The sequence below is a fragment of the Festucalex cinctus genome, chromosome 21 (genome assembly GCF_051991245.1).
Source record: "Festucalex cinctus isolate MCC-2025b chromosome 21, RoL_Fcin_1.0, whole genome shotgun sequence".
Lineage (NCBI taxonomy): Eukaryota > Metazoa > Chordata > Actinopteri > Syngnathiformes > Syngnathidae > Festucalex > Festucalex cinctus.
Window position 1 is genome coordinate 15,967,329 of NC_135431.1, and position 22,086 is coordinate 15,989,414.

At 40.9% G+C, this 22,086-nt stretch overlaps 1 protein-coding gene across 1 annotated transcript in view; it reads right to left on the bottom strand.

Moving 5' to 3' along the window:
* susd6 (sushi domain containing 6) overlaps positions 1–21,738 on the bottom strand; it is a 32,552-nt gene extending 10,814 nt beyond the window's left edge. The window contains exons 1-2 of the mRNA XM_077509963.1: positions 21,412–21,738; positions 11,876–12,049 (exon numbers count right to left, since the gene is read on the bottom strand). Of these exons, the coding sequence (XP_077366089.1) occupies positions 11,876–12,008 (133 nt within the window). The 5' untranslated portion in view covers positions 12,009–12,049; positions 21,412–21,738. The remainder of the gene's footprint in view (positions 1–11,875; positions 12,050–21,411) is intronic.
* Positions 21,739–22,086: the final 348 nt, after the last annotated feature.

Genomic DNA, 22,086 nt, shown 5'->3' on the forward strand with positions numbered 1-22,086 from the left:
TTGGCAGAACAAGGAGGAGAGTGTAGAAAAAGACTGTAAACAAACATGGCCGTAGATATTCTCGTTCATCCAGGTCATTTCTTTCTTAGGGCATTGAATCAATCGCAACTGGACTGCTCAGGTCGTCTTAGAAGAAATTTCACCTCTCATCTGAGGAGACTTCATGCAACAAGGCTTGGTTAGGACTGGCCCGTGTAAAGAAAATGAAGAGATTCACGGTTATTAAGCAAAGCAAATCATACTATGGGTTGAACTACTGAAGCAATACTGATACAGCATCCAGAAATTGGTCTAAATTTGGTTGTTCCACTATCTGTCTCTTCCTTTTATGTAAAGACAGCGGGGGGGAAAAAACAGTAAGAAATACCAGTCTACCCCACCCTGGTTTGTTCCAATGAGGAAGGGAATGAGTCACAAACACAAAATGTTCTTTCGCAGGTCTGATGTCATCTTGATGAACAAGGGAATGTATTAGAGGGGAATGACAATTCCATTCAAAAAATGACAGAAATGCCCGATAAATAGATGTGAGCGGCCATTACCGTAATTTCGAGAATATCACACACTTGAATATTGTACACTAGTCCAAAGCTTACCCTTAACAAAACCATTTTTCCCCTCTGTTTCCATGTATTATATGCCTTGATTTGCTGGTATCCATGCTAAAAACTAAGGGGTATATTCACTAAGAATGCGCTGCGTCCGGTAATAGTGCGAAATATTGCACCACAACTGCACACGCAGTCTGCGCCCAGTTACCCACCTATTCACTAAGGATATTGCTCTAATCATATATCGGCGCAAACACGCCCACAAAACTGATTACTTGGAGCAAACTTGCACCAGATTTACCACACATGGCAACAGATTTGCGCCAAGAACATTGTAGTATAGTAACTTTTGCGAGTAAGATGACTATCAGAAAGCGAGGTTGGACCGAGAGTAAGCGTTTATAGCGCCAGTAAGCTGTACAGAGCAGAGAGGACGACAACAACGTCATTCATTCATAAAGTACAAATTATTGGTGCGATCGTTTTTTAGAAATATATTTTCGGAGGTTGGCGTGGGCGTACAGTATGTAGCTGGCACGTAAAAATGATGGTAAAATGCCTCCCCGCCATTGCCGATCAGCCTCTCTGTCTCTCTCTCTACTCTCTGCGTGATCAGCCAGAGAGCGACGTGCACGTGCACAACTACTGTGCTGCCATGATCCCGGTATCGAGGTTGTGGCAGGTTAATTCATGCTTTCCAAAAACTTTATTTGCGTGCCGCAAACTTCGTTGTGGCCATTTGCGCTGGCGTTAGTGAATTAGACGCTGCATATCAATGCGTCTAATTTGCATTGGGGTGGGCATATTTTGGGTCAAATGTACGCAAATTACCTAATTTACATACGCGCAAATAACACCGGCGCACCGTGGTGTAATCTGGTTGGCAGGGCATTTAGTGATGGATTTCCCCATCTGCGCGTATTTAGTGAATTAGGTGCTCCCGGATAGCTCAATTTTTACCGGTTATCGCCGTGCAAAGGTGACGCAAACCTTTAGTGAATAGGCCCCTAAATGTGGTCAACATTTAGGGGCATTTTTCGTGTTCAGACACGCATCGTTTTGTGCAGAAAAGTTTCAGAAGATGACAGAGCATTGTAAAAATTACTATGTGGGAGGGTGGCGGGTAGGGGGAACTTGCTTTAGAAAATACGGGTACTTCTTGTCATCTGGTGAACCAACTTTTATAAAAATACAGTTACACAATAATTGGCATTTACAGCCGTTTACTTGTTCGTTGCCCCTACCTGTTCAGGACAAATCCACTCACGCATCATGACTGGTTGCAGTACATTACAGAACACTTGACTGAACATAGTTCTTGAAAACTATGCAAAGCTCAGAAGGAAGATGAATGCGGAAGCAAACTGCAAGTTAATTTCGAGAAATTATGGTAGCAGTTTCGCTGTTCACAATCACAAACGTCTGTGCAACTGAGTCGGGATCAATAATCACTCCGTATTCAGAATTTCCCTGGTGTAGTCGACTAGGACCAGGTGCAGCCCCTGCTGTGAGCCTAACAGGATAAGCGATAAAGAAAATGGATGATAGCTGTGTTTTCAAACTGTAATCGTGCTTGTGCACACGCCCTTTCATATAAATGATGACAGCTGACCAGTGAGTTTCGTGGCCAAACGGTTTGGATAAACATGGAGGAACAAAGAACCACCAGACCAAGAACACTCATGAGGACGATCCCTGAGCCTAACATCCTTCGCCTTAGGGCATCGTAGGGGACATACAGGGGGGGGGTGTTAAAATCCCCTGATTTATTCTGAAGTGCCTGCCTGGCTGTGAATATCTCCCTTTCCCCATCTGTTACCAATGGCACTAGCCTCCGCAGAGCTGGAGGGGGGTTGGATTGGGGAAAACACAGGGTGGGGCGGAGGGTTTAAAACGGTCTTTCCCCCAAGGCAAATTAAAATTCCAATTATCCTCTATTACAAGCTGTGAGTGTTCTAAAGCAGATCAGATACTGATGACTTCTGCAACCAGCTGTTTCGACGCTCTACTGAACAATAGGCCATAATTGCGTATGTTGTGAATCGGGGGAATTTATGCGTGGGTTGGATTAAGATTAAAACCGAAGGGATGATGATGCTCTCTTTGGCCTTGTAAATATGTTTTTTTGGTGCCATTAATGGCCTCTCTCCAGAGCTGAAGTTGTTTTCGATGAAATTTCCGTCATGTTTTGGATAACGTTATTTTTGGTTAATTCTAGGTTTGCCAGTTTTATCCAATGGATTCTTAGCCAAGATGTTGGAATTCGAGTGTTGCACATTACACAAAGAATAAAGTCCCCGGATTAAATAAACAAAATAGAATAAGCCTTTATTACTCACACAATAGGGGAACTCCTGTTTTATAGTAGCAAAATAAACAGTAGCAACACATGGAACATATAATCCTGTTAGGGCTCGGTAATAAATCAAATTAATTCGATACATTGTCATTTTAAAAATTGAATCGTTGAAATTTTGCTAAATCGTGAAATCGAGTTTTGCCTTCTGGATTATTAAAAGCTACTGTTCTTATTTCTGTTACATCCAAATGTTTTTGTGAGTTTTAATTTTGTATAAGTGGCAGAATGCTGGATGTTTCGTTTACAAGACATGTTGACAATAGTTACCAACTACTTAACTCATTCACTCACAGCCATTTTCGCTTTCGGCTGCTTTACTGGATTTTGACTGATTTTGGAAGGTCCACAGAATACTGGATTTGATTGCTATAAAAGCATGGAACCTACCAAAAGAAAGATTAGAGTCTCTTTTTTTTTCATCAGGACAAAAAGTATATTTATAGCTGTTTCCGTTTTTGAAGCAATTAGCATTAGAGTATGGTTAAACTCATTCACTGCCAGTCATTATAGAAAATTTTTACATTTCCAATACTCGCGTGATATTACATTCAATAATTATATATAAACCGAATCTACCAAATAACAGAATAGACTCCCTACTTTTTGCCCCGTCCCGTTCTTTTATAATTGACAGCAGAAAAATGTAGGTTTGCCAAAATACAGCCATTTCTCCCATGGACTCTGAAACTGTGTTTATTTCCTATAAAATGGGGCAATGATGTCATCTACCGGTGGTTGGGCATCAGTAAAGTTGTTTCCAAGTTTGATATATACAGTGGAGCATGCTCAGATTCGCCCTCATTTAGCACCGCTCTAAAAAATACAATTGACAAGTATACTTGTCAAAGGCAGTGAATGAGTTAAGGGTCATCATTATTCGAAATCTGTTGAAAACACTGGAAAAAAAAAGAGCTTGTTGCAACATGGCCCTGGCTGGTCTCTTATACTCTGTACAGGGAATTATTTTTAAATAAATCAAACCTTTAATTCAATGTTTGTTGGGTTTATTAGTTTAAAATTGATTAAAATCATAATCGTCCTGAATGACTGAAAAGGGGAAAAAAATTAGGATTCTGTTTTTTTGTTGTTGTTTTTTACATATCTCCCAGCCCTACTATATTATAAAAACTGAACAATTACATAGTAGTAAAACTACCTCTTGTACAACAAATACTGCAGAGCATCATGTTGTGTATTAACCAAACAAAACTATGTCCCTTTTACTACACCTGTATAGAAATTGGTCCGAAATTCTAGTTAAACAGCTGTGGTTTTCCAAAGAAACCAAATGTGTCCTTGCAGGGGATGCAGGCGCACACACAATACATCCACCCAGAGAGAAGGAAGTCTCTAAACAGACAGAAACATCCCCCACTCCCCACCCATCCGCCCTGCGGTGTCGCAATGCATTTAAGCCAGCCACGTGTGCTGCTATCACATCCCATTGTTCTTGCCCACATGAGGGACGAGGCGCAGCGTTCCTCCCAAAAGAACAACAGACACTTTTTGCATTTGAAGGGTTGGGATATGCATGCGAGGCCAAAGCGGTTGACGGCAAGGGGAGGGGAAGAGGGCACTATTGTGTGACCCCACTCTCCAAAACAACACGCACACACGCACACTGACCTGAAGAACAGATGGGATAAAGGCAAACAGTGAGTCCCCCTATGCTCTTCTATCATCCTCAGCACTGAGGGACAGCTGGGAGGCAGAATTCCTTCCTCTCAGCTTACAGGGGGAAAACAAAAGAGAGTGTTGGGGACCACCCTCCTTTGCACATGTGCATGTGTTGAGCACACACCACGCTTGCCCCTCCCCAGACTGTCAGCGGTACTGTGACAACTGTGAGCTGATCGCATTTCAGAAGGCAGACTGTGCCAGCCGGCAGAGGGTTGAGGACATTTGCTGAAGGTGAAAGGCAGCGCGATTATCCGAGTCTGGCACCTTGACCGTCCAAGTCAGAGCCTCTGCAAAGTCGAAACCCTCAGGATGTTTTTTTTTTTTATGTGGCCAATGTGGTGACCAAAATCAATAGTACTGCACATTCCGTGCTGTTAAATGGATGAGTCATTGTGAAGCTGTTAATTTCCCTTAAATTTACAGAGTAATAAGCAGCACATAAATACGCTGTTCCAAAGAGGGAGGGAGAGATCATTTACAACACCACACTATGCATCATCTCTGTGCAAGGACATGGCTGTTGGGTTTGCAGTAGTGACTGATTGTTAGCATGTTCATAACATTGTAAGCAATGACGACAGTGTGATTTTTTCTGTTAGCAATGGAAAATGACTATGCAGAGGTGTTGTATTGACGATAGTGTCCATCCATCTATCCATTTTCTTAACCGTTTGCTCTTCAGAAGGGTCGCAGGGGTGCTGGAGCCTATCCCAGCTGGCTTCGGGCAGAAGGCGGGGCACACCCTGAACTGGTTGCCAGCCAATCGCAGGGTACACAGAAGAGACAAACAACCATCCACACACACACACACACACACAAGCACACCTAGAGACAATTTGGAGCGTCCAAGTAACCTGCCATGCATGTCTTTGGAATGTGGGAGGAGACCGGAGTACCCGGAGAAGACCCACGCAGGCATGGGGAGAACATGCAAACTCCACCCACGAAGGCCTCAGTACTGGGAGGCGGACGTGCTAACCACTCAGTCACCGTGCCGCCCTTCACAATAGTATATTACAGCAACATAAGTAAGGGGTGCAACAATCGATCAGCCAGCTTATTTATTGGGCCTGATTTCCTTAATTTTGGGGAATCGGTGATCGGCCGATCCCTTAAAAATCTCATCTGTCTCAGATGTCTGAAAATATATCTTCTTCTGCTGAGATGATTAATAGGCTTTTATTTTTATTTGAGAGAAATATTTAATGCGCGGTTAAAACAAACTGCATTATTTCACAGATATTGTTCAATATTTTTCAATAAAACAAATTGGAACACTGAAGGGTGTCTGCTTATGATGAAAAAAAAATCGGGATCGGCAAAAATTGAGATTGGCAGGTCAGACTTTAAAAGATCGGGGATCGGATGAAAAATTGTGACCGGTGCACCTCTAAATAAAAGGTATAACACCAGTTTTTACAATGTGGTGTTTTGGAAGCAAGATAACACTTTTTGGATTTTATGAAAAAGTAGCCACCTTGAAAACGCGAGGATTGCGACGACAGCAAAATTATATACACCTCATCTATAAGTTTATGCTGAATAGCCTTAGCCATGGCTGGTTAAAAAAAATGTAATCAGGGAAAACCTAACATGAAGTTTTACTTTATGCATCAAACTCCTACCGCTGTCCTCTCTGATCCTAAAAATATATTTTCATTGTTTTGAAGAAAAAAATCTTCATCAGGAAAAAGCCATGATACACCTAATGTGAAGCAAGCAAGCCAAGACGAACAAAGAGACAGAAACCGAAAGGCACATATTTGAGCAGTAGACTGCACAGAGACATAACACCGAGCAGTTGCGGGGTAACGTCGACTCTGCAATTTTCCCGTTTCTTATTTGGTGTCACAGGGGCCACACCGGATGCTGACATGACATAATTATCTGATTGAAGTGTGCACAAGTAGTGGCAATATTCTGTATTGCTGATATCTGAGTAAAACTAAAAAAAAGATGGATAAAAGGCTCGATCTCGGTGTGCAAGCGCAAGATCTCATCTAGATAAGGGTTGCAACCACCGATTTTTGACTGAGAAAAGAGAAAACACTCCGTAAAACAGACTACACAAGGAGGCATGGGAGCCAACAGCTCAAAAACTAAACAGGAAGTAATAGAGACAGGAAATAGACAAGATGTATACAGGAAATACATAGGGTTGATTAGGGCATTCAGACAAAAAAATATTTTAAACCATGTATTAGTTGTGATAAGTCAACATGCCTTTGGTAGGAGTGTGAAGTAAAAAAAAACATGGTCAACTTGTCCCTCAAAACATATGATCAGAGGAGTACTTACGTTATATATTACTTATATATAAGTAATACTTTTTTTTAGAGGGGGTGTAATATTCCAACAACAAAGAAACAAAACACAAATTTATAAGAAAAAAACTCACACATTTGTGACGTAAAGTGGCAAATTTGCGAGAAAAAAAAGCCTCACACATTTCACAAACAAACTCGCAGATTTGCAAGAGAAAAAAAAAAGTGTAGCGTAGCTATAGTCTAGCTTTTGCACACCATGCGCTATATAGCATGAAGATTTGTTGGTGGTTAATGGAACACTCTTTAAAGAACGAAAAGGAAGGATGGAGACTGATTTCAAAACTTTACTCTTTACACAGAGCAGCTACAGTGACAGCACTTACTCAGCTGACTAATACTAACCAATCAGAAGCTAGCGGACTTGAGGTAAATGCAAGTGAATGTCTTGAGAACAGCAGATTCAACAGATCAATTTAGCTACTTGTACCAAACGCTCCAAAAGTGTGAATGCTTAATGATTAATCTCTGCTGAAGCAATTACTATTTCCTTATTTTAAAATCTGACCGAAAAGTATTGGCACAAACATCCGAGTACGCTAACTATATTTCTTGCAAGTTTCTGAGTTGTTGTTTTTTTGGGTCACAAATCTATGAGTTTATTTCTCATATATTTATGAGTATTTTTCTCGCAAAATTGCCACTTTATGTCACAAATTTGTCAGTTTATTTTTTGTAAATTTGTGAGTTTTTTTCTCGCAAATTTGCCACTTCGTAATGTCGCAAACATGCGACTTTTTGTCATAAATTTGTCAGTATTTTCTCAGAATATTATGCCCCCTCTGGCCCTTATACGCCGTTATAGAGGAGCGTATCATGGCTCGTCTTCAAGCAGCAGAGCTGAAGATGTTTGCGTAGCAGCGCAGCGAGTTCATGAGAATCAACGCCACGCCACCTTGCCACATGACAGCAATCAAACAGAAGATAGCAAGATAGCGCATGTACAGGCCAGCCCTTCCTCCTCGGCTCATAATCAATCTGTCAGAAGAGTGGTTGGCTCGATGTGCATTGTGCAGTCATCTGACTGGCCCCTTATGCACTAACGGAGGGCCTCACTTTCAGAGCGGGTAAGTTTTTATGATAAAAGCATCCAGCAATGCTGATGCTAGACAGAAACTAATAGAAGGATTAATCGATTCATAATGTTGTTAAGAGCACTGTGGTCGATTCAAGCTTAGCAAGGCAAAGTTTTGGACACCTAGCACTTCTAAGTGACTGTACTTTGTAACACTGCGCACATTTATCATTTGTGAGTTTGTGTTATTAAGTGTTTAGGTAGAGAATATTAAAAATGAAGAATGAGACCACCTACAGGCAGTAGAAGAAGTCAGTTATGCGTCATTAGAATTGCCCAAAGCCTTGCAGGATGTAGATGTCTAAAGCATTCGCTGGTGTATTGCAAAGCCTGATAACTTGTTTGAACAAGTTATTTATGCTGACATAAAGTCTGATACCTTTGCTACATCACTGGGCCTGCAAAGAATCTAGTACAATGGAGATTGGAATACATCTCAAACGTTTTATACAGAAATCCCACAAAAAAAAAAAAGACTCACAAGGTAAAAAAGGAAAGTTAATAGAAGAGACAATAGCAAACGAGAAATGGAATGTCAGTGTCAAGACTATAAAAAAAAAAAAAAAAAAAAAAGACCAAATGCAGGCAAGAAGACAAGAGAAGAGGCTGGTGGATATATATAGCAGCTCATTAGTCAGGGATGTCTTCTACTCAGCAGGCTGATCCCTTAGATGACGCCCATTGGAAATTATTATGACTGCCTGGTGCTTCAACCGCACATCGTTCGCCAGGAAACAAATTAGTAGTTAACTGTTTCACTAACTTTGCACAACTAGCTTCCTTAATGTAAAAACAAATTGCAAATGTGATAAAAACGGTAGTCTGAAAAAAAAAAAAAAAAAGACATCTTATGTTAACAGTTGCAGTGGTAGAACCGCATAGCTAGCAATTTATCTGTCCATCTGGGATCTCCAGACAGTAATTGAGCTGTCTGCTCAACTGTTTTAAGTGAATGAAACGCTGTATGTGATGTCTCGCCACGCCGTGCTATCTTCTTCCATGGAGCATTTTGTTGTTCCCTTTAGGGCTAGATTGGGTGGGAAAGCTGTTAAATGACAACAGGGTGAGGAATCGAGAACGATGGCTCAAGTGATAACGGAGAGTCTAAAGGATTGAACCAGACTGCCCTAAATGGTCCCTGGTCTCACCTGGGTAATAGTTGAAATGAAAAAGGAGCGAGACATCTTGGGGGCAAGGGCAGCGCTGTGTTCACTGCGGTGGTAATTGCAGGCTGGTGATTGAGTGGAGCTACAGCTTGCAGTGGTTTGGCCTGTGGCTTCCAACACCCCCCCCTAAAAGCCCTCTTTGTTCTCACATTTCAGCGCGGGGGCCAGTAGTCGACATATTGCCTTACCCCTGCATGCCTACAAACTACCAGGCTAACAGGACTTCGGGGATTAATCCTCCACGGTTAATTGTGCTGAAGCCATTGTCCCGAGGCTTCACTCTTTGTAAAAACTGCTTTCAGAAAGGCCGCAAGCCTCGAGTGTGCAAAAAGGCACGCTCTGATACCCAAGTGTGTACGGAATAGGTTTCAAAAATTGGGTTTTTAAAGAAAGCAAAGCGTGTCTCATTGGGATATTTTTCTCTGTGCTTGAAGGAATGATGCTATGCAAGCCTCTGCGGATTACTGTTATTGAACAGAAGAGGGAGTTGTCAAGTGTTTCCAAGAACAAGTCAACATTCAAGGAAAGAACCTCATATCTTTGCGCTGGCCCTGCACGCCAACGTGAGAGCTACTTAATGTAATGGTCTGTAGCATCGAAGACACCGAATGGACAACAAGCTTCTCAAAAACAGATCAATCCAAACACACACTGGAAAGGCTTTGACAACATTTTTTACTTAAGCCCATGGACAGCCATTTCCTGTTCTCACACAAGAACATATATAAATATTAGTAACACGCAGAGCCCCCAGCAGGCTTGTTTGTGGGAGACTTATGGTGTTTTGGGGGCATTGTTTATGTACTTAACTGGACCCATGAAAAATGATCTGAGCCTCCTGACACATACTGCTGCTCCGGCAGAAAACAAGGCATGTGATCATGTGAATAAAACCTCTCTCACCCAGATGAGTCTTTACTCTTGCAGCTCTGACTCACCGTCTATGTCTGCTTCCCCTGTTACAAACCACTAAGACTAACTGCAAGACATTCGTTTTATAAATCCACCTCAGAAGTATTAAAAAGAGCAAGAACGTGTTAAAATCTGCAGCATCAGAGAACCGTTGCCACTGTTAATGTAGAGCCCTGGTTTGAATATTTTTCAAGTTCTAAAATGTTCGACACAACAAAAATGACAAAATCTCAATGCTGATTTATGGCACCTGGCCTGAATGACGATGATACTGTTGCTAATTTTGGAGAACGGAAAGGCCTTAAGTATGCCTAATTTCCTGTCTGATGAAAACAGAAATATTGAAAGAAGAATCTGACATACTGCATGTTAGTACAGTTTAGATTCCATTTCTATTCAATACCACACGCCGTTATTTGTATGAGCCTGGAAAAAGCTTGCCAGCAAGTGATGAAATTTCATATTCATGAAAATGTCCAGTGCAATCCCCATCTCTGAAATCTGTCAAGGGATTACCTGTGTGAATTATGTATACCGGTACTGAGATTTCATGAAAAACACCATCCAGATTGCTCATGTTCACTTCGAACATTACTGGGCCCTTACATAATACAGTTCAGTGAGGCTGTGCTATTGTCGTATATACAGTATTGGTATCATACATCAAATGTTTCATGGCTGAACCATTAACAGCCAAATATAATAAAATAAAACCCACATGAATTTTGACATAGGTAACCACATTTGCATACTCAAGTTGAGAAATTGCGGATCATAAAATCAAATCGAAGGTTTCAAAATATGTCATGTGTGAAGCTAGGTAGGCAAAAAGATGCTCCACCAACAGCTGAGCACAGACACACACATACAACACGTGACTGGCGGATTTAAGGATACATTTAGCCGGACTAGTTTGGCAGTGTATTGGACCCTGAACGGGAGAGTCAGAGAAGCCCCTGTAGGCTCAACACAAATCACGTGTTACATAATAAGAGGCGATACACAGTGCCACCTCCCTCTTTTTCTATTGTGTTGCTTGCACACCTTATGCACACAAACACGTTTATTTAGCCAAGGCATTTAAGACAGTAAACCTATTAACACTTTCCAGTTCAGCCCACAGTCAAACAATACATATCTAACCCATTGAAATGAACGCATTCATAGTCGCCCTGAACTCGGCAGCAAGGACATCTGGCACATTTCACGAGCTGGCTTTGTGTGTGTTTGCAGATGGCGTGTGCTTGTGTGTGTAGGAGGGACATCAGAGAGCTGAAGTGAAGGGAACGCTGGCACAAGTAAAGGCTTCCAAGTATGCAACGTAAACAATGTATTGTTTCTGATAAGGGCGTATAGTCCTTGATAAAACCAGATTAGGTTTACAAGTTTAATCAGGAACCAAACGACTAGACGACAACTGATTATGAATAAAGTATTTTTAGTACAAAGTACAAGTACAAAACTTGACCTGGAAAATCCAATGCACGCTTACTTTGCAAAAGCTATCGGCCGGACATGAATTGTCATATCTGATTAGAAATTGACGACGTCAACATGACTGCAGGAAGACAACATTATCTCTCTTTCACTAAATGGATGAGGGAACTGTTCCCGATTCATTACGGTGATGAACAGAAGCGTGGTGGATAGGACTGCAACCTGAGCGACCCAAGGGTAAAAAAGGAAGCCAATTTAATCTGACCGGCCTCTAAGACGAGCGGAGAATAACTGACGTGGCAGTGCAACCAGGTTAAAACGGCAATAAGACGACATGTAGGGAGTAAAAAGAGTGTTTGTGTGCGTCTTACCTGATGCGTGGCCATGGGGGAGCACAGTGAAGAGGAGGAGAAACGTGGGGAAGGCCAGCCTGTGGGCTAGAGAGGAGGAGGAGGAGGAGGAGGAAGGGGCTCTCGTATGTAACGCTACCATTCCATTGCACATCTTTTCCTCCAACAACCGGCAAGAGTCCTCTACGGCTTAACCTGTTCCAGCCACAGTGAGCAAGGGAGAGAGAGAGAGAGAGAGACAACACGGATTACTATACACATTCAGCATCACATTATGTAACGCAGAGACAAGCGGGGATGGTGAACGATTATTCAGGTTATAAGCCGTGGTGACACTGAAAAGGGCCATCATCAAACAGCTACCTGATAAATGCATGAGTTATTTTGAGTTTGCAGACAGTTTCTTGACTTCCTTTCTGACAACGACAACACAAAAATCCCTGTAATCGACCTTCTGTCCGCGCTATTGGCTTTTAACCAAGATCTAAATAAACATATGCCCGCTGCCAATGAGGAAGCAGCATGACGGACACGTGAACGGTAGGCAGGACTCTTGCTCTGGCTGACTCCTACACCTCTGAGGCCATCAATTAATTGACGCCGGCATGCTTTTTTGGGGGAGGAGCATCTACTTGTTGAGGAGGGTGGTGCAGCATGTGACAGCCACACTGCATTGTGTAAAGTGACATTGAGAAATGCAACATGACGTGACGGGCGTGCCGCCTTGATTAAATCATCATCATACAATACTTTAGGTTTCGGTCCAGTGGTTACTGGGGTTACCCAAAACTAAATCTCGTTTTAGATAGGGATTTAGCGATATCCAAACATCACGATACGATATTATCACTATATGAAGTTCACGATCCGATAATTATCACGATATTATGGGGGGGTTGGCCATAAAAAAAAAAATCACAATATTGTGGAAAAAAATAAATTGTGCTTTTGTACATAACAGCAATAAAAAAATATTATAAAAATGTAAATATTACATATAAAAAAATATATAAAAATACAAGATATATAGAGGAAGTTACTTGCTAATGCACGCACACATTGAGTTCCTCCACATATTGACTCACTTCACAAGCATATTATGACGATCATCTGACGATTAGCATAGATTTTAATAAACATAGAAGGGCCAAAACATCCCCAATGAAAATTAAATTGCACTAAAAAAGTAGCCATCAGAGGGTGCTACAACTGCACAAATGGAAATCAATCTGACATTTTGAACAGATGTGTTGCTTTTAAATATCGTAAACATGATGCCACCGATATTGTGGCAGTTTTAATATCACGATATTGCCCTTATTGTTACATCCCTAGTATTAGAGAATAAAGTATATTCATTTATACATTGTAGTGCTGTCTCTATCAATTTTTTTTAGAATACATTTACATTTTCATTTTACATTAAAGTGTTTTACAAAAGCATTTTTCCCTGATTACAGGTCTTAATGGGTGATTTTTTATTTTTTATTTCGTATACGTATTGTAATTAATGTACTCATCAACCTTTTTGAAACTGATTATGTTGTCGGTTCTTCATTGCTTATGTCTTATTTTGATTGAACACAGACGTAATGACTGATTACTGTTGAGATGCTGCAATCAGATCATTTTGACAGTTCTCAATTCCAGTGTTCCAGTGTCCCAAACAATTACGCATTACTAAAATAGTTGTTTAATTTGGTAATTGATTAATTTTGACAGCTCTAATACATAAATATTCGAACAAATCACTATAATATGAAATGTGACAATTATTTAGTGCAAAAGAAAACTGGTGTCGTGTAAACGTCCCTTTCGAGGCATGACCAATCAAGCCAAGAATAACCAACCGTTTCCATTAGTTTAACTATTGGACTGTATGTAAATTAATTAGTCATGCCTGGAGAGTGACACAATGATAACGGCTGTTGTGTTGAGCAGACATGAGTTCAAACACTTGGATGCTAACTTGCTAAGTTAGTGTAGCAACAGAGCTAACCCAATGTACCGCACACGCAAGAACAACATTATAAACACTTAAGCGTTGTGTGACAGGGGCACGATGAACGGATTTATATAATTACTATGACTCATATCATCATTAGATCGCGCAGACATTCATATAACCTAAATACTGTAAATCCAAAATAATTTTGAGTAATTTCTCCAGACCGTAAATGGAATCGTTAAGGGTGGAACGTAGCGATACTTCGATCTTTAATAATTAGCCTCTGGGCCAGTTTAGCACCACGGCTCGGTCCCATCCTAACGTATACCTCTTTTCAGTTTTGTTTCAATAAAACAAAATGTAGCAATACTTTATTTTAACCATTTAAAAAGTAGCAAGTGTTCCTCAAAATGAATGTGCATCGTTTCCAGACACATCGACAATCAGAAATAGAATCAAATCACATCACTCTGAATTGTAATCAAATCGAATTGTGAGGAAGAGAGAGTTTCCCAAACTGAGGTTCCAACTAGTCCACATGTGTCAAGATTCGGTCCTCGAGGGCCAGAGTCCTGCATGTTTTCGAGGTATCTCTACTCCAACGCACCTGATTCAATGATCAGGATAATTATCAGGCTCCTGCAGAGCTTGCTGATGAGCTTAAAGGTGGGTTCAAGGATATTTTTGTGGCTGCGTCTTCCGGGTGGATCATCTTAACGATTGTTTCTCGATCCTGTCAAATTAATATGCGTAACGACGTTGTGCGTACTCGTTCCTAGCCACGCGTGCGCACTTCCGAGTGTTTGTAGCATGGAGCTAGCTTCGTGTAGTGAGCTTCGGATTCGGCCATTCATCGTTGTACCTCCACCGAGCTGACCGTGTACTTTGAAAACAGCTGAGAGCCGCAAGAGGACGGCTGCAGAGACTGATGACGAAGATGAGCTCGGACGTTAGCGACATTTGAGAGGCGTTTCCCCCGGACAAGCAGGCGAGCTGGTAGGATGGTCTTCCGCATGCGCAGTTTTTTTTGTTTTTTTTTTTTAAACGTGACAAACAGATGTTTGGCTTCCACTTTTTGAGAACATCATTGAATCCACCTTTAAATATGAGTCAGCTGTGTTGAAAGTGGGAAACCTCGAAAACCTGCAGGACCGCAGCCCTCGAGGGATGCAGTTTGACACCTATGAACTAGTCTGTCTTTATTATATCGGTGAGACTCTGGTGCATTCTACTGTAAATCTTGGCAATGTTGCTACTGAGAGATTGTGAAGAGGGAGCAATATTTGTTATCTATAGTCTCTACAGAGAAGGAGAGAGAGTTGAGTTGTAGAGATGCACATGGCTGCTAAGCAACTGTAATGGCAAGGTTGCAATTAGAGGGCAGCGGATATGATTGCAGATCTGTTGCACGGCCACTGACAGATGACCCAGAACTGCTTTGAACATGTGACGTGACGTGACTTGAAATGACTGGGTTGCATGTACAAGCCTACATGTTGTTCCGGATAACAGTAATATATTTTAGAAGCTGGCATTTTATTTATTTATTTATTTTGCTTCTTCAAAGTCATCGCTTCTGTAGAAACATCACTTTCACAGAACGCTCAGCTAGGCAGTTTTGCACGCCAGGCGGATGTTTAACATACCGAGTATATAAAAATGCTGGCAATGCCAATATCAATGTGTTAGTTGAGTGTAAATATGTCACAGAGCGCTCCAGTACATCAATCCCAGCATATCTGATCAGGCTTCACGTGCTTCAATCGAATACCGTTTCACATGATTGAAGCTGAAGGGAATTCAAAAGGAGTGAGAAATTTCCAATACACAAACAGCAGGTTTGGCGCCCGACCGCCCACAATCGTCCTTATGTTCCCAAGGGTTTGATGGCAACGGATACCTGCATGCGGTGCAGGTCAGTGGGAGAGAATGACGCAAACCAGATTTGACAGGACAGTCAGAGCCAAAGGGAACAAATAAAAATGCAAAAGGATCCATGCCAACCTTTGAAACAAAAGGTGTTATACTTTTTTTTTTTTTTTCTCTACGTTAGGAGATTCAAAATCTCAGCCGGGGGTTACAGATAGACTGTGGCGAAGTCTTTGCAATATGAAGGACAATCTAAAGTCATGGAGAACAAAAAAATAAAAGATGTTACGCTCGAAAGATTCTGCTGGGATGGCATTTCTAACTAAAGGTTGAGCCCTTGGGGAGGTCAGAATATTGAGCGGCTGGTATGTTTGCAAAGTGAAAAGTGAAGCACCATCACGTTAATTGTGCCTTCGAACAATGTGAAAGTCATAAACTACACAATAAGATATCAAAATCCAAAAGTGTAGAACTACAACTCTACTGGAAGGATGATTCATATCAAGCTTGTGTTGACATGTAACTAATAAGTGCAAAATAGCGAACGGAACAGACCAGCACTGTTTCAGTGAATTGTAAGGGAGCCATATGGATGAAGAGTCTTCTAGAAGAATAAAAAAAAAAAAAATGTAAGGAGAGATAGTTTGAACCCACAATACATCTGTTGACAGTGCATGGAGAAATGTGGGGGAAAAAAACAGACTCCCACTTGCCACTTCATTTTAATTGTGTTTTCATGCAGATTCACGCAGGATGGCATCCATAACTAAAGCATTGGGGGCGCAGAGAGAAATATGCAGGCCCATGTCGTTTAGGATGCAGGATTTGAGCATATGATTAAAGTGCTTGAGCAGCATTATAATATCCTCCGTAGCCTACATCCCATCGTGCCTGAGATATGCCCATACGCTCGTCCCATTGCGTGAAAATATGAATATAGAATGAAAAGTATCGTCTCTCCTGGTTTATTTAGCTTGCGTTCACAGTAAAAATTCCAAGGTTGCAGATAGCCAAGTTCACTTTAAAAATATGACTCAATCACATTACCCACGGTCGTGCAGTGACAAGAACACGTGCGGCTGTTATCACACGCCAAGGCAGCAAACATTGAGTGGGCTATGTTGGAAGATGCTAACTGCAAACACGCCAAACCAAAAATGTGTCCACTTAAGTCAACAGTCTAATCTGTTTACATACCACATGCAGTTACGTCATCGTAATGATTATCGAGCATGGTGGAACCATATCAATAACGCCACACTTTCATCCTGTTAGCTGCCGATGCTACCGGTCGTTGTGTGCTGAAGGGTTGGACCCCAGTACGCAGACACAAATAAGGTTTTAACTATTTATTCACATAATTTTATGAAACTAAAAACAACGAGACTGCATCAAGAATCAGGACACGCCAAGCCCCCCTTGGGCAGCGGAGAAGCACAGTGAAATAGTGAGCAACAGCTTGCAATAATCCGGCAAAATACACACAATTCTCAGACTCTTATATAGACAGTCACAGTCACTCAATCTCATTGGTTGTGGCTTGACATGTGAGTACCAGCACTGACATGGAATTCTCAGATTGGCTGTTAACCCAGTAATTACAGATTCAGTTCCTGACATCAACAAACATCAAATAGCATAAAAGATTCCCAACATCACATAGTCCAGACATCATATAGCCTAAAACTAGTTGAAACTGGATGCTGTTACATCAATACCCAAAACAGACACGTAACGGGTCGTGAACTCTGGCGCACAGTCATGAACTCTACTCTAACTTAACCCAGGCGTGACCCCATACATAAAGACAAGACCTGTAGGTTCAAAAAATATATACTAAGCTCATATTGATACTGGTTGGACTGAGTTCTGGTGACGTATGCTGGGGTCTTGCAAGATTTGCTCAAGTGTTGCAGGATATTGCCGGTGTCTCTTACACTCTATGTTGACGTCTGACGTGACGGCAGGTGAGATGACACTGACTTTTGTTGTATCGTTTTAGCCACATTTCAACTGTTTCCACTACTGTTCTTACGTCTGAACTGAGCCGCAAATAATGGCCCGGTATAAGATGTTACGCGCTAACTTAACTGTCCACTTCAGTCACCAGTCTGACAAGCATCCATCCAGCAGGCTGTTACTGCAGCTTTTTCAGCTCCGTGAATGCAAGCGGTCCAAGGAAAGCAGCGACACCGGCATGTGTCCATGGACAGAAAGCACTCATTGTGCCAAAGGAACAGCCGAGAGGATATTTCCACCCGATAGGCACCCAATGCTACCGCAGCTGGTCGGGGCACCAGGGCTTGTGGAAGGAGCCGAATGACGAAACTCTGCATGGCAAACACAAGTCACTGTTTGGGATAGGTATGAAGGGGTATTAAGCCCCCTAGCGTCTTGGCTAAATCAAGGAATGTGACGGGCAAATCCAGAAGTTGTATATAAGCGCAAGAAAATAAATGAGGCTCACTATCGTACTTTTCTCGACCGGACAAGAAAAGTTTCTCGTCCGGACAAGAAATATATATATATTTTTTTTCCCTCCCATGTCACTTTAGGGGCTCCGTACTATCCAATGTTGACAAGGATTACAAAAAAAAAAAAAAAAAAAAAAAAAAAAACACAGGAAGAGGCTGGGGACAGACAATTAGACTTTTTGTTTAGTCTGGGCCCAGAGGCGTTAAAACTCGTTTAGCGTAAAAAAACATCATGAAGAACCTTTTCGTCACCTCAGTCAGTCACTCTTGATTGGTTTGGCTACCAAATGAAATAAACCTGCGAATCACAGGAGTCACATGTGATGATATCGCTGGTGCTTATCATCCATGAGTGAGATCTGCTGATACCGATCACATTTTAGCTGTAAATTTCTCAATTTATTTAACAGCTGTAATCGACTAATCTGCCTTTTCACCCCCCATTAATCAATGAATCAGATTTATATATATATATATCCATTTTAAATTTTAATCTAAAAATGCACAAATTATGATTCAGTTAATGGTTTGGTCTGTAACATGTCAGAAGATAGAAAATCATTGGCCAACATTTTTTCCTAAGTAAAAGCTGATAATTGCAAATGACTTATTTGGATTAAACACAAAGCTAATCAATGTTCATGGATCGAAACCGAAATATGACAATACTGATTGACAATACTGATTCTTGTTAACGGTGTTCTGATTGGACTCCCTCAAAAAAGCAGCAAACAGTTGTAGTTCATTCAGAATGCTGCAGCTCGGATTCTAAAATTTCGCTACTGGTCTCTAAATCACTGAATGGTTTGGATCTTGAATACAGGAAGAACATGCTAATTGGGGAAAAAAAAAAAAAACAGTAGGGATCTGATATCTCCAATCTTGGGTCAATTAGTGTATCCCAGGTATCAAAGTAAACACGGGGAAGCGGCTTTTAGCTGTTATGCTGCACACAAATGGATTAATTTGCCAACAGAATTAAAGTCAGTCTCAAGTAATTAATACTTTCAGGTACAGGCAATATACTTAAGCTTACCCACCATACTTTAAAACACTTTTGTAAAATCAATTTCACTATACACTCTTTTACTTTAATTCTTCCCTTCACTTTTACATGTCTTTAAATAATGTCACTGCACATTCCTTAAAACCTATATCCAACTAAGCGGCGGAGGTTTGCGTGCGTTTACAAGGATAGCAGTCGTTGATTTTTCGTCAGGGGTCATTCAACGTCACAAATCAGTTTTAACGGTCGCAAAACAGTTTTTCTTTTCAAAATAATTCACTGTGTGTTGTTAACTCATTCACTGCCTTTGACAAGTATACTTGTCAATTGTATTTTTTACAGCGGAGATAAATGGGGGCTAATCTGACTATGCTCCACAGTAAATATCAAACTTGGAAACAACTTTACTGATTCCCAACCACCGGTAGATGACATCATTTCCCCATTTTATACGAAATAAACACAGTTTCAGAGTCCATGGGAGAAATGGCTGTATTTTGGCAAACCTACATTTTTCTACTGTCAATTATAAAAGAACGGGACGGGACAAAATGTAGGCTATTCTGTTATTTGGTATATTCGGTTTATATATAATTATTGAACGTAATATCACATTGGTATTAAATTTTTTTGAAATTTTCTCAAATGGTTGGCAGTGAATGACCTCAACATATTGAATTTTCAGTAAAATTTCGAATGACTAACACTGCTAGGTCATAAATACAAAACAGTAAATACGTCGGTAATTGAGCGTAACTTCTTTTACTGCTTGACACCACGCACCATTTGCAACCTCGAAATGTCTGTACCATTGTAAACCAAAGGCCCCCTGTAGTGGTTTGTTTTACTGTTGCGACTTAACTTCTTTACACCATCCTGTCATAATCAGTGTTTGTTGATTTTAATTGGATTTTGGCTACGTCATGTTTCCCTTGTGTCCCTTCCCTTTCTTCCATGTCTTTCTCGTTAGGTTGTGTCCACTTCTTCTCGTCATCCCGGTCCATCGTTTCATCCAATCAGCTACCGCAGCCATGTGTCGTCCAAACGTCTCTTATTGACTCGTCTGTTTGTATTTAGTTCCTTGCTTTCTTTCAGTGCTCGTCGGTTCATAGACCGTATCACGTCGTCTTGCTGTCTGGAGTATTTGTTTGTTATTTTGAATCTTGTTTTTGGACCTTGTCAAGTTTGTGTTTACCTTTCCTGAACAGTGGCTGAAAGTGCCATTTAAAATTCCTAAATATTTGGCTCCTTGATGGTGACAGTTCGATCCAAGACCATGATTCAAAAAGCAAACATACTGCAGGCCAATGTATACTGTCCAGATCTGAGGCCCCACTGTGCCAGTAAATAGTCAAAACTAAACAGTACAATAACAAAATGAGAAGAACCCTGACTTTTTAAACATTTAATCTGTCATATGCTGCCCTTTCTTTCCCCTTATTTTTGCTGAGGTTAGTCATTATTACATTATACCCAGACAGGCAGTTAATCGCTTCCATCCTTGAATACGGTAAGCGTGTGACGTATCTGCTCCATCCAGCAAACAGGAAACGACTCCATGTATTATTGGAACAAAAGCGAGGGTGGTATCAGACAGTGGTGTGGGGGTGATTTCTGAGGAAAAAACCCCCCATCAAAAGTCAACACAAGAACACATCAGCTCCAGACTTCCAGTTCTCGGGGAACTTCCAGCCGCCTTCGCAGCAGCGGCGGCCAGTCACACGCTCAAACACGTGCAAATGTACTGCGAGATATTTAAACAAAGAACGTGACGGGCTGCTGACAACACACGCACATACACACATATACATGAACATACAGTCAATTGAAAAGAGAAAAACAAAAGATTGAATTTATTTATCAGACAGGTAATAGGGACAGTATATGTCATTGCTCACGTGACCAAAATCGGAACAATACACAAGCAAACACTCTTAAGACTTGCTTATGTTTATATTATAATTTTTTTTCTTAAGCAATAATGTATTATAAAAGTAGGTAAATTAATGGAACAAAGCACCTCAATGTTGTGAAACACTGTTAGATGTTTCCGGTCTAGCTTAATTAACAGCATCAAGTTTATTATAAGGAAACTTACCCTATAATTAACAGCATAGTTATTCCTTATAGTTCCATTTGAATTATGTAGTATATTTTCCGTTTGTGACCAAGCAAAAAAAACAAAAAACATCAAATGTACCAAACAGGGCTTTATGAGTGGCCTCTCCTCGATTAGCTTGCCAAATAAAAAGCGACTTACCGACAAAAGGTTACCAGCGGCGAGCCCTCCTCCCTTATTCACATTCGACGCATTGAAGCACGACGTAAATGAAGACACACGACGAGGTAAGTGTCGAAAAAAAAATCAACAAATGATGTCGTCGCCGTCGTCGTATTTCCCCAGCGAGGCTCTGTTGTTTCCTTGTCCTCGGCTCGGCTGGCTCGCCACAGTTCTTTATTTTAGGTGAGCGGAAACACTCGCTGTGTGAGAACTCGACCAGCTGCCTCGCTCTCGCGCGGTTTCCATGGCTACTCCGTGAAGAGGGCGGGTCCTAATCTGTCAAGTCATCCTCAGGATCAGGATCCCCTTCAAAGTTAAAGCAAATTCCTTCAAAGTAAGAGTGTACTATTAGGGGGCGAGACAAAGAAAAATTAAACCCAGACAAAGGGAAGGCTTATTTTACATTATGCCAATGCGCTATTGTATAAACTTGCTCGACTGTGATACTTTTGTCAATTTACCGTCGCTTTAGGATTCTTAAAGGCTGAAAAAAAAAGAAGACCGAAATGTAAATAATGTATAACAACAACAACAATAATAATAATAATAATAATAATAATAATAATAATAATAATAATAATGTAAGTTTAACTAATTTTTAATTAGATAAATAAAATGTGTTTATTATTATTATTATTTTATTAATTTATTTAC